Raw genomic sequence first — 13,372 nt, forward strand, 5'->3', positions numbered from 1 at the left:
AGTCTCCTCTTCCGGTTGCTGTTGCTTTAAGTAATACATGTTTTGCACCTTCATTAAAACAACCTTAACAAGCAGACAGACTAACAAAAGCTTACGCTATTTTTTTTCCCTTCCTTTTTTTTAAATAGATTTTATTGATTTTACACAGAGAGGAATTGAGAGGGATAGAGAGTTAGATGAGAGAGATACATCGATCAGCTGTCTCCTGCACACCTCCCACTGGGGATGTGCCCGCAACCAAGGTACATGCTCTTGACCGGAATTGAACCTGGGACCCCCTCAGTCTGCAGGCCCACACTCTGTCCACTGAGCCAGACCAGTCAGCGTACATCTGTCTTTTTCTGCCGTAGGTGTCCTGGTGTTCTTGATCTGGCCCCCTCAGTTCTCGGCACCCCTGGGGGCCCCTGGCAGTGGGTGGGGAGTGTGGGCTCCTCTAGGGAAGCGGTCCCAGCCCAGATCAAAGGCGCAGACCCTGGAGCCTCCACTCTCTCACCCCTGGGACCTCCTTTGGGGACTTCCTGAGGCCGCCGCTCACCCTGTTCCTACCTCTACCCTTAACATGTGGGTTCAGGGAGGAGGGGGGGGGGCGGGATTGTCATTTGCTCCGTGGCTCCCAGGTGGCTAACCAGAGGCTCCCCTCCCATCCTCAGCGTCGCTGGCAGGCATGAGGCTGGAGGAAGGTGACATTGCGGTAAGGTGACTGCTCACGCCCGCAGGTGGAGCCAGCTCCGTCTGCCCCAGGGGCCATCGTCGCTGCCTGTCCGAGGGCCTGCTGGTCCCAAAAAGGCAGCGGAGGGAGGGGACAGGGAGACCCGGGGCCTGCCCACACCTCCTCTCTCAGAAGGCCATTTGCCTTTGCCACCTCCTCTGCCTGCCTTGACCGTGCCAGTCCTGGTGGGCACGGTGGCAGAGGCTCAGACATGGGGCCCGAGGACCTGAGGTCCCCAGATGAGAAAGGCAGACCTTGGCCACGCCCTCCTGGGTTTTGTGGGAAACCATTCATCACCCACACCCTTAGCTAGACGCCGCTGCGGTACGTTCTAGAAAGTCAGCCTCCGGGATCCAGGACAGCCTGAGCCTGGGGAGCTGACCTTGGACACCTGTGGTTTCTCCCCCGGAGTGGCATTGACTCTGCGGCCTGCAGCACAAGGAGGGAAGCGATGGGGTCAGGGCGGTGGAGCTGGGCAAAGACGGGGTACTCACCCTGCCATCTCTCCTCAGATCAGCCTGGGCACCAGCGACACCCTGTTCCTCTGGCTCCAGGAGCCCATGCCCGCCCTGGAAGGCCACATCTTCTGCAGCCCAGTCGACCCCCGGCACTACATGGCGCTGCTGTGGTAGGTTGGGTGGGGGAGGAAGGCAAGGCGGGCTGGGTGCCCCCATTGGGAGCCTTCCTCCCCCCAAATTGTCCCACTGCGCAGGCTCTTGTGGGCAGCCGAGACCCCAGGACTCACCGGGGCCTGCTGACAGAGCTGGGTGGGGAAGAACCCAGGAGCTGGAGTCCCCCCCAAACCCAGATCCAAATCCCAGCCTTGCCACCCACCTGCTGGGCACCCAGCCTGCATGTGGCCTGGGGCAGATGCCCTCGCAGGTGTGGGCCACGCCTTGCACATCACGTGAGGAGAAGGGAGCATTTACGTTGTACTGTGATGACATGTCTGGCACATGGTAGATTTGGTTCCTGTAAAAAGGGGGTGTGCTGAGCACGGGCCTTCAGACGCTTGCTGAAAAACTACGGGCGGGGGGAAGGGAGGGTTCTGAGCCTGTGTGCCCCAGCAGCTGCTGGAGAATATGTGGGTCTAGCAGTTCTAGCCAGCCCCTCCCCGTTGTCCAGGCGGTACCGCGCGCAGAGTCCCAGCTCCCTGCCCCTCCCCGGGCCCCTCGGTGGCAGCCTCCTCTGTCCATAGCCCGAGACAAGCACGTTTCCAGGCGATTCCTGGGCCCCGCGCTGGGCCTGGGCCCCGAGGGCGAGCCTCCGATCCCTGCCATGCGGCGGCTGGGGCGTGTGGTCCAGCCTGACCCGCAGCCCCTCTTCTTGGCCACATGTGTGTCCAGTCCGTGGGCCCCGGGACACCCCCTCGGGGTTGTGTGCACTCCCGCAGCTTTAAGAACGGCTCCCTCATGAGAGAGAAGATCCGCGACGAGTCAGCTTCCTGTTCCTGGAGCAAGTTCTCGAAGGCACTGCGGTCCACGGAGATGGGGAACTGCGGACACCTGGGTAGGCGGAGTGGCGCTGCGCAGGCCCCGGGAGGGGCAGCGGCTGCCGGTGGAGGGGCAGGGCCTGGCGCCCTGGGATTAGGGGGAGAGGAGGGCCAGGGAGAGGCCCAGGGGAGCCCTGAGTGCCTGCACGTTCGCTCCGTGGGCCTGGCAGCTGGTGAGAGACCCTGTGTTCTTTTTTTAAAATATATTTTGTTGAGTTTTTACAGAGAGGAAGAAAGAGGGATAGAGAGTTAGAAACATCGATGAGAGAGAAACATTGATCAGCTGCCTCCTGCACACCTCCTCCTGGGGATGTGCCCGCAACCAAGGTACATGCCCTTGATCGGAATCGAACCCGGGACCTTTCAGTCCACAGGCCGACGCTCTATCTGCTGAGCCAAACCGGTTTTGGCAAGACCCTGTGTTCTGGGGGAGGCTGGGCTGGAGGCTGCCCCGAGTGGGAGACTGGGCCATCGCCGCCTCTCCCGCCCCCTCAGAGCGCCAGGTGGCAGCCTCAGAGGTGGCAGCCTCAATGCCCACTCTCTTCCATGTGCGCAGCTTTCTGCTGCGGACACAAGGTCCTGTAGGAAAGGTGCCCGGCGTCTGGAACAGGCCTCTGAGGGGGAGGGGACGTGGGCAGGTATTTCAGGGCTGGTGGGGCAGCTGCCCGTGGCAAGGCTGCCCGGTGAGCGTGGGGAGAGCTGTCTAAGGAAGCTGGCCGAGGCCTGTCCGGTGCCCGCTGTCCTGCCGGAGGGCACGGGCCTGAGAGTATCCGTACATCTCATCCCGTTGGGGAGTGGGGCCCGGGACAGAGTGGGGGGCGGTCATTGCACCCCGCCCTTTTCTAAGTCTTGAGGCGCCCACCTTTGGTTTTTGGTCGCTAACCACTCATCTCCCCCTGGTCTGTTTCAGGCTTTTATTTTGACGTCAAGGAGATCACCCCTGAAGTGATCGGGCGCCACAGGTTCAGCCCGGAAAACCGTGAGGTGCGTGCTAGGTGTGTTGGCGCTGTGTCGGCTCCGTTTCTGAGTGTTACATTTAACTGTTGCCTGTGACATTAGGCTACTTTCAGGGGCCTCATTCACTCGCTCATCTATGGATAAAACAAACATTTTTGAGCCTCTGGCCGAGTAGCTCAGTTGGTTAAAGATTCATCCCGATATGCCAAGATCCGGGTTTGATCCCTGGTCAGGGCACATATAAGAATCAACCAATGGCCCTAACTGGTTTGGCTCAGTGGATACAGCGTCGGCCTTCGGACTGAAGGGTCCCAGGTTCAATTCCAGTCAAGGGCATGTACCTTGGTTGCAGGCACATCCCCAGTAGGAGGTGTGCAAGAGGCAGCTGATCGATGTTTCTCTCTCATCGATGTTTCTAACTCACTATCCCTCTCCCTTTTTCTCTGTAAAAAATCAATAAAATATGTTTAAAAAAAAATCAACCAATAAATGCATGGATAACTGGGACAACAAATTGAGGTCTCTCCCTCTCTCCTTCCCTCCCTACCTCCTTTCCTTTCTCTCTTCCTCCCTCCCTTCTCTCCTATTCCCCTTCCGCCCTCTTGCTTTCCCCTCCTCTTCCTCCTTCTCTCTCTAAAATCAATTACAATTTTTTTTTTGATGTGCCAGGGTGCATGCTTGATGTGGGGAGTCAGCAGCTATGCCTGAGCTCCATTGCAGGCCTGAGTCCTGCATTCTGAGTCCAGGTCATTGTTTAACATGCTAACACACACACACACACATACACACACAGGAGTGGACAGTGGGAGCTCCTCACTCCGGGCTCGCTGTCTCCTGGACACAGGTCCCAGCGTTCCCCGAGGATGTGGAGATCCGAGCACTGATCGAAGGACAGTTCATGGCCAAGAGGATTCACGCCGAGGGCCTGGGCTACCGCGTCTGTAAGTGAGCTGTGGCGGGCTGTGTTCTGGGGCGGGAGCCAGGGTCCTGCTCGCACTGGGGGTTTGAGACCCTTTTCGGCCATCAGACGTGGCCTGGCCGGGCCTGTCTGTTAAGACTCCATTGCAGGGGCCTCAGGCAGGAGAGAAACACATACGGCAGGACTCCGTGGACACTGTGTTCAAAAGCAGACACAGCTGTCCGCGGTGGTTGGCAGTGTACTCCAGCTGTCAGGAGGGGCAGCTGTCAGGAGGGGGTGTGCAGGGAGAGGCAGCGAGGGCAGAGGGGTCCTCCTGGGCTCGGGAGGGTCATGGGATCATGTCCCATTCCCAGCCTCTAAAGCGTTTCCTGTGCAAAACAGCATAACGTTACTTAGCCTCTTAGCGAGCCTGAAAGCCTGCTCTGCCGGCTCTGCTGGATTCCTCTCGAACAGGATCAAACAAATGAATGGGCTCGCTCCCCCCACATACACCTACACCGCCCCCCTCCCCCTCTCTCCCTCCACTGCACTAAGAGGCGCCATCTTCCAGCTGCTGTGTGAATCCTTCTTGATCAGCCCTAATCTTATTATAATAGTGTTTAAGGAGGACGAAGAGGCGCTTGGTGTAGGGCTGATGGCCATGATAATTATAGCTCCCAACACTTATTAAGCACCTACTGTGTGCACAGCCTGGTTCTAAGCACTCATTCCTTGTTAACAGCAGTGCTCTGGTCTGAGGTAGGTGCTGGTATTACCCCCACTTCCCAAAGCAGGAAACGTGTTAAGTCGCTTGCTTAACACGTTGAGGCTGGCAGAGCTTCTGAACCAAGCTTCTGGCTCCAGGTTCTTGGTTCTTTTTATTTTCTTATTTTTATTAATTTCAGAGAGGAAGGGAGAGAGAGAGATAGAAACATCACTGATGAAAAAGAGTCATTGATAGCTGCCTCCTGCATGTCCCTTACTGGGGATTGAGCCCACGACCTACGCATGTGCCCTTGACTGGAATTGAACCTGGGACCCTTCAGTCCGCAGGCCGATGCCCTATCCACTGAGCCAAACCAGCCAGGGCCAGACTCTGAGTTCTTAACTATTGGCTACAGGTGCTTTCTTTAAAGAACCATTGCCCTCTTAATGTTTAGACACCATCAGACGTGCACCCATCTACGCTGGGCCGACACCATGATCCCTTTCAGCTTATATTTCTATGTGTATTTCATTTTGTTTAGGTTGTGTGTGTAAAAGCAATAAAACCTTATCTTAGCAAGTTTGGAAAGTAAAGAAAACTACCCAGAATCCCCTCTTCCCACCCCTGGTACCACCTGGAAGTTCTTCCAGTCTCCTTTATGGATTTATTTCTGTCTTCTAAAGTCCTACTTCCTTTGTGCATACAATCCCTACAGTTTATCAAAAGCCTTCTTCTGCTGCTTTCTCTGCAGTCAGGCATAGAGCCTATTTTTGTTTGTTTTTAAAATATTTTTATTGATTTCAGAGAGGGAGGGAGGGAGGGAGGGAGGAAAGGAGAGAGAGAGAGAGAGAGAGAGAGAGAGAGAGAGAGAGGAAACACCAATGATGAGAGAGAATCTTTCCATCAGCATGAGCCCTGACCAGGAGTCAAACTATTCATGATTCATGGGTCAGTACTCAATCACTGAGCCACACCGGCCAGGCAGCACACCAGTCTTAAAGAGAATGCTTCTAAATGTTTCTGTTAAGAATGATGTGTGTTGTACATCTTGGATATATGGCCTTCATCCATTTAATTAAGGTCCCTTCTTTCCTGTTTTGTTGAGAGATTTTGTTTTTTAACAATTAAAAGAAAAAGGAGATGTTCAGAGGTAGGTGGGACAGCAGCCTCACAAGCCGATTATGTGACAAGCCTGCAGGGACAGAAACAGCCTAGGGTCTCTCCCCGCATCCTCTGTGGCGAGCAAGAAGCAGTGGGCCCACCCGAGCCCCTTTGTGGCTGAAAGACTCTGGGGAACCGCCAGTCATTTTTTTTCTCTTTTTCTTTGCAGTGCCCAAGACCAAGATTTTGGCCACTGGAGGGGCCTCTCACAACAGAGACATACTACAAGTAAGTGTGGAAAGAATCTCTCCCACATCTGTGACTTCTTTTTAAAAATGTATTTTATTGATTTTTTTACAGAGAGGAAAGGAAAGGGATAGAGAGTTAGAAACATCGATGAGATGAAAGAGAAACATCGATTCAGCTGCCTCCTGCGCACTCCCTACTGGGTATGTGCCCGCAACCAGGGTACATGTACTCGACCGGAATTGAACCTGGGACCCTTGAGTCTGCAAGCTGATGCTGCATCCATTGAGCCAAACCAGTTAGGGCTGTTAATTCTTTTTTAAAAATTGCTTTTTTTGTTTGTTTTGTTTAAATTTCAGAGAAGGGGGGAGAGAGAGAGAAAGAGAGAGAGAAACATTAATGATGAGAGAGAATCATTGATTGGCTGCCTCTTTCATGCCCCCTACTGGGCCCTGCAACCCAGGTATATGCCCTGACTGGGAACCGAACCATGAGCTCCTGGTTCGTAGGTTGATGCTCAACCATCAAGCCACACCGGCTGGGCCCATGTCTGTTCCTTCTAAGAGCCAGACACTCAGCAGGAGGCCTGCCTGTTCCCACTCCTTCCCTCCCAGGAAGCCAGATCTGCTGCCTTGCAGCGCGCACTGTGCCCTGAGCAGGTTGTCTTAGACTCGGGCAACCCACTGCCCTGTGTAACTCCACTCTGATACCAGCCCTGGCCTCTGTGGTCACACGGAAAGTGCCTGCCCCACACGTCAAACCTGACATCGCACGCCAGTGTTCTTGCCTTCCTGAAAGTGTCTGCCTTCCAGTTTAAAGATCTCTGATTTCTCAACCATTGCTCTTGTAATACGGTTGCCAGACTTGGTCAATCTTTCTGATCCTCCATTATGCTAGAAATATGTGAGCAAAATTGGAATTAGCCTGCAGATGTCTCACCATCAGGCTGTTGTATCTTGGGGCTGAGTATTTTGGGATGTAGCCTCAGGCTGCCTTAGCTGATTGAATGACTGCAAGGACTCTTGACTTGTAATGTACCTGCCTTAGGTAAGATTCTCTAGAAGCAGAGCCTGAAATGGGCATTTTCTAATGAAGAGATGTATTGAGAGAGTTCTCCTGAGGGAGAGGGGGGGTGGGAGATGCAGGCAGGGCAGGAGAAGGGCAAGCAAGGATGTGCTTATGGCTGGCATCGGCTTCCACTCCGTCCCGGGGGGAGATCTGGAACATGAACTCTACCACAGCCTTGTTTTCAACTCTACCAACTGGCCATCCTGGGAGAGGTGAAAATAACCTTCTGTGAGAGGGAGGGACAGCTGTGGGCCATCGGTAGCCAATATTCATGGCATCTGGAGAGGGGTGCATAGTGGTCCAGTCAGGGGATAATTATGGGGCATTAGTGGCATCTACTGTACTATCTCTGGTCAATTAAGACCCTCAAGTCTTGTCCTAGCCAGTTTAGCTCAGTGGATTAAGTGTGAGCCCATGGACTGAAGGGTCCTGGGGTCAATTCCAGTCACGGGCACATATCTCAGTTGCAGGCTTGATCCCCGGCCCTCTACAGGGTTCTTGTGGCAGGCAACCAATCGATGTGTCTCTCTCACATCGATGTTTCTCTCTCTGTCACTCCTCACTCCTTTCCACTGTCTGTATAAATCAATGGGAAAATCTTTGGTGAGGATTAATAACAAAGACCCCCAAGTCTCTTCCATGTGAGCTCCTCTCAGCACATGTCCTCCATTCTACATGTATGCGACTTATTCCTATAAAACATGCCCTTGTTGGTTGGGTTTGGGCTTGTGAATAACAGTCTGATACCCAGCCGTCTCCATCTTGACCATTTGCTAAGCATCCTTCCTAAATCTCCCTCCTTGTCTTGGATGCCGTGGTTAGACAGTGCAGGGACAACCTGAGGAGCTGTGGTCCTCCATTCGAGACTTCCTGCAGGGCACCCAGACCCTTTTATCACGGGCACATGGCCAAGTACACTTCCTTTAAGGTGGAAGAGGTGTCCTGGGAGGCATCAGAAGACGGATGAGGGAAGAGCTTAAAAAATGTGTGCCAGGCTTCCCGTGTTACCCCTCTGGAGCAACCCGCCACAGTCAGAACCTCTGTCCTCTCCAGGTGCTCGCGGATGTGTTTGGCGCCCCAGTCTATGTCATAGACACCGCCAACTCAGCCTGTGTGGGCTCCGCTTACCGAGCTTTCCACGGTAGGTGGATGGATGGGGGAGAGCGGATGGGCACTCACTGGGCTGAAAAGGGTGGAAAGGGGAGACTGGGGTGTCCCCAGTCTTTCTGGACGTTGGAGTGTTGTCGGCTGTACCTTCATTTTTTCTCCCTCCCAGAAGGCGAGAACCAACCCCAATTTTCAACCCCTTTATCCTCCACGTAAAGTGGGGAGAGGGCGGCAGGTCCTGAGTGAGGCCTGGTCAGAATCAGGCTCCGCACAGGCTTGTTGGGAATGGACGTAGGCACCCTGAGGGCACGGGTGCCAGGGAGTGGACAGCTGGTGGGCAGAAGAGGTGGATGAAGTCCAGAGCCTTTTCAGCAAGAGCGGGGCAATGAGTCAACCACCGTGAAAGCTTAGGATCCCAGCACTTCAGGACCTTGGACAGTGCCACGGGCGTCTGTGCTCTCCTGGAGGCCACACTGAAATCCCTGGTAGGAAAGGAATCTCCCCACTTAGGAGCAGTTGTGGCAGGAGCAGCAGGTGCCCACAGAGTGTTCTTCCTTCCGTTTGGTCAGTTTTCTCTGCCCCCTGACGGCTCCGGCTACTCCTCCGGCTGCCCTTGTACCTTACGGGCTTTGTCTTTTCCCCTAGAGCAGTGTTTCCAAACTTCTCTCATGCTGAGAATCACCTGGTGGAGTTGTTAAAATACAGATTCCTGAATCCCAACTAAGAAGTGCTAAACTAGAATTTTGGGGAACATATACAATTTTACCTATATGATCCCAAAAATTCTAGTTTAGCACTTTTTTTCTTTTTAAACTCACTGCAGTTTCTCTTTCAAGTCTATGTTAGTTTTTTGTTGAAATATTATAATCAAACACATTTTTAAGAGGGAATTCAGTAGGTGATAATTTTCTGAGGCCTCACATGGCCAGCAAAGGGCTTTGCTTTGTCCTCCCAAAGAATGTGACCTTCGCTGGTCAGAGGACTCTAAGTTCTAAATACTTTGCTTCGAGATTTTGAAAACATGTCCACAGTCTTCCAACCGTCAGTGTTGCCCATTCGGAGCCTGGGTCTGCCTCCTCTTCTTCCTCCTTTCCCTCCTCCTCCTCCTCCTCCTCCTCCTCCTCCTCTTCCTCCTCCTCATCCTCCTGCCCAAGCAGGGAAAGAACTCCTTTTTGGGGAGGACTCCGCCGCTCTGCTGCATGTGTTTCTTTCCCATCTTTCCTTTTCTGTGCCTACTTAGTTGCCAAAGGTTATCTGGGGAGTTATTCCCCCCCCTCCCCCCCCCCGCAAACCAAAACCTGAGCACTGAGGTGGGGAATGCCCAACCCGAGGGCCATATGAGACCTGTAAAATCATTCATTCTGGCCCTGCCAAGGCATTAGGGGTGAGTTAATTAAATGCTTGACCAAATAGAGCAGGCTAATTTTTAAGTGGATAATTTCGTATGGCCCGAGAGTGATGCTATAAATATCCAAATGGCCCTTGGCAGAGGAAGGTTCCCCACCCCTGTCCTAGCATATCAGTTCCCACTCCAAAGTGTCTCAGCCACTTCCTTTACAGACCTCTTCTCCCCAGCTGGGTCCCGGGATGAATTTCACACGTAGCAGTCCTGAAGGAGTGGAAAGAGAGCTAGATCTTAAAAAAAAAAAAAAAAAAAAAAAAAAAAAAAAAAAAAAAAAAAAAAATCTATTAATTTTTTTTTACAGAGAGGAATGGGGAGGGAGAGAGAGTCAGAAACATCAATGAGAGAGAAACATCGATCAGCTGCCTCCTGCATGCCCCCTACTGGGGATGTGCCCACAACCAATGTACATGCCCTTGACCGGAATCGAACCTGGGACCCTTGAGTCCGCAGGCCGACGCTCTATCCACTGAGCCAAACCAGTTAGGGTGGGAGCTAGATCTTTTGATTAGTCTCACCGCTGGCCACCGCACGACTCACCCTCCTCTTCGCTCATCCGCACAGCCAGCGCCGAGCGAGGGTCCTCCAGCCCTCGGATAGGAAACCGGCCTCACTTCTTCCGAGGACTCCTTCACTCCTGGTGGGGCTGTTTCCCTGCCAATCCGACGCCGCTCCTTAAACTGTCTGCAAACCCCTCACTGTCTCTTGCCCACCTGGGGCAGCCTTCCCCCTTTTCCACGCTGCCCTTCGTTTGCTCCGTGAGTATTTATTGAGTGCCTCCTGTATGCAGGTAGTGTGCGAGGCCCCAGGCGCTAGTGGAGACCCAGTCCCTGGCCTCACAGAGCAACACACCTGTGGCGGGAACTGTGAGGAGCGCTCTGAGGGAAGCCGGTGGTGCTGAGAGGCAGAGGGTGAGGGGGCCTCCCCAGCCAGGGATGTTCTGGGCTGCCACTTCTCTGAGGAGGAAAGTACATGGAAAGAGAAGAACATTCCATCATGTGAAAAAGGCTTCAAGGCAGGAGGAATTGGAAGCCGCTGGGGTGGCTCGAATATAGTGAGTGATGGAGGGAGGAGTAATGTGAGGGAGAGGAGGCAGGCGGCCTTCCCCTCTGTCAGATGCCAGAGCTCAGCCGAGGACTGACAGGTGCTGGCAGTGAGCAAGACAAGCCAGGCCCTGCTGAGGAGGCCTGCACTTGAGATTTTTCTTTTTCTTTTTTAAAAAAATATTTTATTGATTTTCCACAGAGAGGAAGGGAGAGGGGTAGAGAGCCAGAAACGTCGATGAGAGAGAAACATTGACCAGCTGCCTCCTGCATACCCCCCACTGGGGATGTGCCCGCAACCAATGTACATGCCCTTGACTGGAATCGAACCTGGGACCCTTCAGTACGCAGGCCGACGCTCTATCCACTGAGCCAAACCGGTTTTGGCGAGATTTTTCTTTTTTCTCTCTCTTTGTGAATGGTTTTATCGAGGCATGGTCATGTGACATAAGAATTACCCAGTTGTAAGTATACAGTTCAGTGATTTCTAATGAATTTACTGAGTTGTGCAACCATCACCCTAAGCCCAGAGATAAAATGCTATTTCCGGTTAATGCCCTGATTTGCAGCATACACTGACGTGAAATGAGCTTTCCTTTTGTAGGCCTTGCAGCTGGGACCGGCGTGCCCTTCTCCGAGGTCGTGAAGTTAGCCCCAAGTCCCCGATTAGCTGCTACCCCGAGCCCCGGAGCTTCTCAGGTGAGAGACCATCCGAGTTTGCTTATAGCATTTGCACTGTGGCAACCAACTAGGTTCCCCTCTTCCCCCCTCCAAAGGTAAGTTTTTCTTTGTCGCCTACATTAAGGTTGATGTGCTCAATGAAAGGGGAAATGCTACTTTTTAAAATATAAATACATATATTTTATTGTTATTTTACAGAGAAGAAGGGAGAGAGTTAGAGAGAAACATCGATGAGAGAGAAACATCCATTAGCTGCCTCCTGCACACTCCCTTCTGGGGTTGTGCCCACAGCCAAGGTACGTGCCCTTGACTAGAATTGAACCTGGGACCCTTCAATCCTCAGGCCAAAGCTCTCTTCACTGAGCCCAACCGATTAGGACTTTTTTTTTTTTTTTTTTTTTTTTAATTGTCAAGAAAGTGGAGGAAAAGAAGCCGGGTTGTCAGCGGAGATTCACAGATACCAGTTCCTGCTGATTTTACAGCCTCAGGGGTCAGATACAGTGCTGGGCACATCTCCATTGTTCCCTGTGCCTCGGGGCAGGCCCTTCCGATTCACCAGTTACAGAAGCCTGGGAAAGACTGTCGCTGAAGCACAGGGTGTGCAGGGCTTCTAGCACTCAGATCTGCAGTCTGGATCCAGGACAGCCGCGCATGCCCTCAGGCCAGGAAACCCCTGTGTGCTGGCCCCTCGGTTACAGGTTATGCTCCCGGGAAAGCAGCTACTCCTGGGACTCTGGCCTGCGGAGGGAAAAGGAGGAGATAAGCGGCAGGGCAGGCCCACTGGGGCCCTCAGCCATCCCTGCAGGAACTTCAGAAGCTGGGCTAACCCTTTATTTTTTTATTTTATTTTAAATATATTTATTGATATTTTACAAAGAGGAAGAGAGAGGGATAGAGAGTTAGAAACATCGATGAGAGAGAATCATGGATCAGCTGCCTCTTGCACACCCCCTACTGGGGATGCGCCCACAACCAAGGTATATGCCTCTGACTGGAATCGAACCCGGGACCTTTCAGTCCGCAAGCCGACACTCTATCCACTGAGCCAAACCAGTTTCGGTTGGGATAACCCTTTAGAGTTGTACCCAGTTGGGATGCGGGGCCAAGCCTCTATACCCCATGTCAGCCGGTCATTGCATGCAGGCTGCAGGCCATCCCGGGACGGGGTAAGGCAGCCCTCCATAGCTGAAGCCATCCCCAAAGGGGGCTGTCAGCTGAGGCTGGAGAGTAAGCTCTCCGTTCCTGCAGGGCAGTCTGGGTGGTCTGCCACAGGATCCGCCCCACCGCTGTCCTGTTTGCAGAAGGTCCTTGCAGCCCAGGGGCAGGGACAGTGCAGGCAGAGCGCTTTATTTAAGGCAGTCCAGCGGGCAGCATGAGCTTCATGCTTGCTTCATGTTTCCTTCATCCTGAAGTGTCCCGGGGTGATTCGGAGTGGGCCCAGGTGGCTACTGTGCACGCACTGTGTCTGTGCTACAACGGAGGGACCCTGAGCTTGGAAACCTGTAACCTTATAAAGGAGTGGCAAGCAAAGCCGCCCAGCCTTTGCCCCCAAAGGAGACACTATCTTTGTTGTCCCAGGCAGCAAGAAAATGTGCCCTCTGCCCCCAGAGGCTGACGCGGTCCCTGTCTTCCAAGGCTGCTATGTAAACGTCCTTGAAAAGATGGTGGGGAACGAAAGCTGTGACATAGAAACACCACTGAGAATTGCTCCCAGCATCTTTTGGAAGCAGAAGCTCATACTTTCTGGGTGACAGGGCAACCCGCACACATAGGTGTACCCAAGATTTCATTTACTACTAGAGGCCCAGTGCACGAAATTGTGCAGGAGGGAGAAGGGCGGGTTCCTCAGCCTGGCCTGAACCCTCTCGCAATCCAGGACCCCTGGGACATTTCTCCCGCAATATGGGGCCGCTGGCTCCTAACTGCTCACCTGCCTGATCGCCCCTAATCATTCTGCCTGCC

General features: G+C 53.3%; 1 protein-coding gene across 4 annotated transcripts in view; it reads left to right on the forward strand.

Annotated features, from left to right (window-relative positions):
- XYLB (xylulokinase) overlaps nucleotides 1-13,372 on the forward strand; it is a 34,128-nt gene that overhangs the window by 17,483 nt on the left and 3,273 nt on the right. For 2 of the 4 annotated variants that reach the window (XM_036431883.2, XM_045579422.1), the window contains exons 11-18: nucleotides 651-691; nucleotides 1,222-1,337; nucleotides 2,103-2,218; nucleotides 3,112-3,185; nucleotides 4,003-4,099; nucleotides 6,093-6,151; nucleotides 8,231-8,318; nucleotides 11,334-11,428. In XM_036431883.2, coding sequence (XP_036287776.1) covers nucleotides 651-691; nucleotides 1,222-1,337; nucleotides 2,103-2,218; nucleotides 3,112-3,185; nucleotides 4,003-4,099; nucleotides 6,093-6,151; nucleotides 8,231-8,318; nucleotides 11,334-11,428 — 686 coding nt within the window. The remainder of the gene's footprint in view (nucleotides 1-650; nucleotides 692-1,221; nucleotides 1,338-2,102; nucleotides 2,219-3,111; nucleotides 3,186-4,002; nucleotides 4,100-6,092; nucleotides 6,152-8,230; nucleotides 8,319-11,333; nucleotides 11,429-13,372) is intronic. The other 2 variants (XM_045579421.1, XM_045579423.1) reach the window with 1 other exon arrangement.

Source organism: Pipistrellus kuhlii, unplaced genomic scaffold (genome assembly GCF_014108245.1).
Source record: "Pipistrellus kuhlii isolate mPipKuh1 unplaced genomic scaffold, mPipKuh1.p scaffold_m20_p_11, whole genome shotgun sequence".
NCBI lineage: Eukaryota > Metazoa > Chordata > Mammalia > Chiroptera > Vespertilionidae > Pipistrellus > Pipistrellus kuhlii.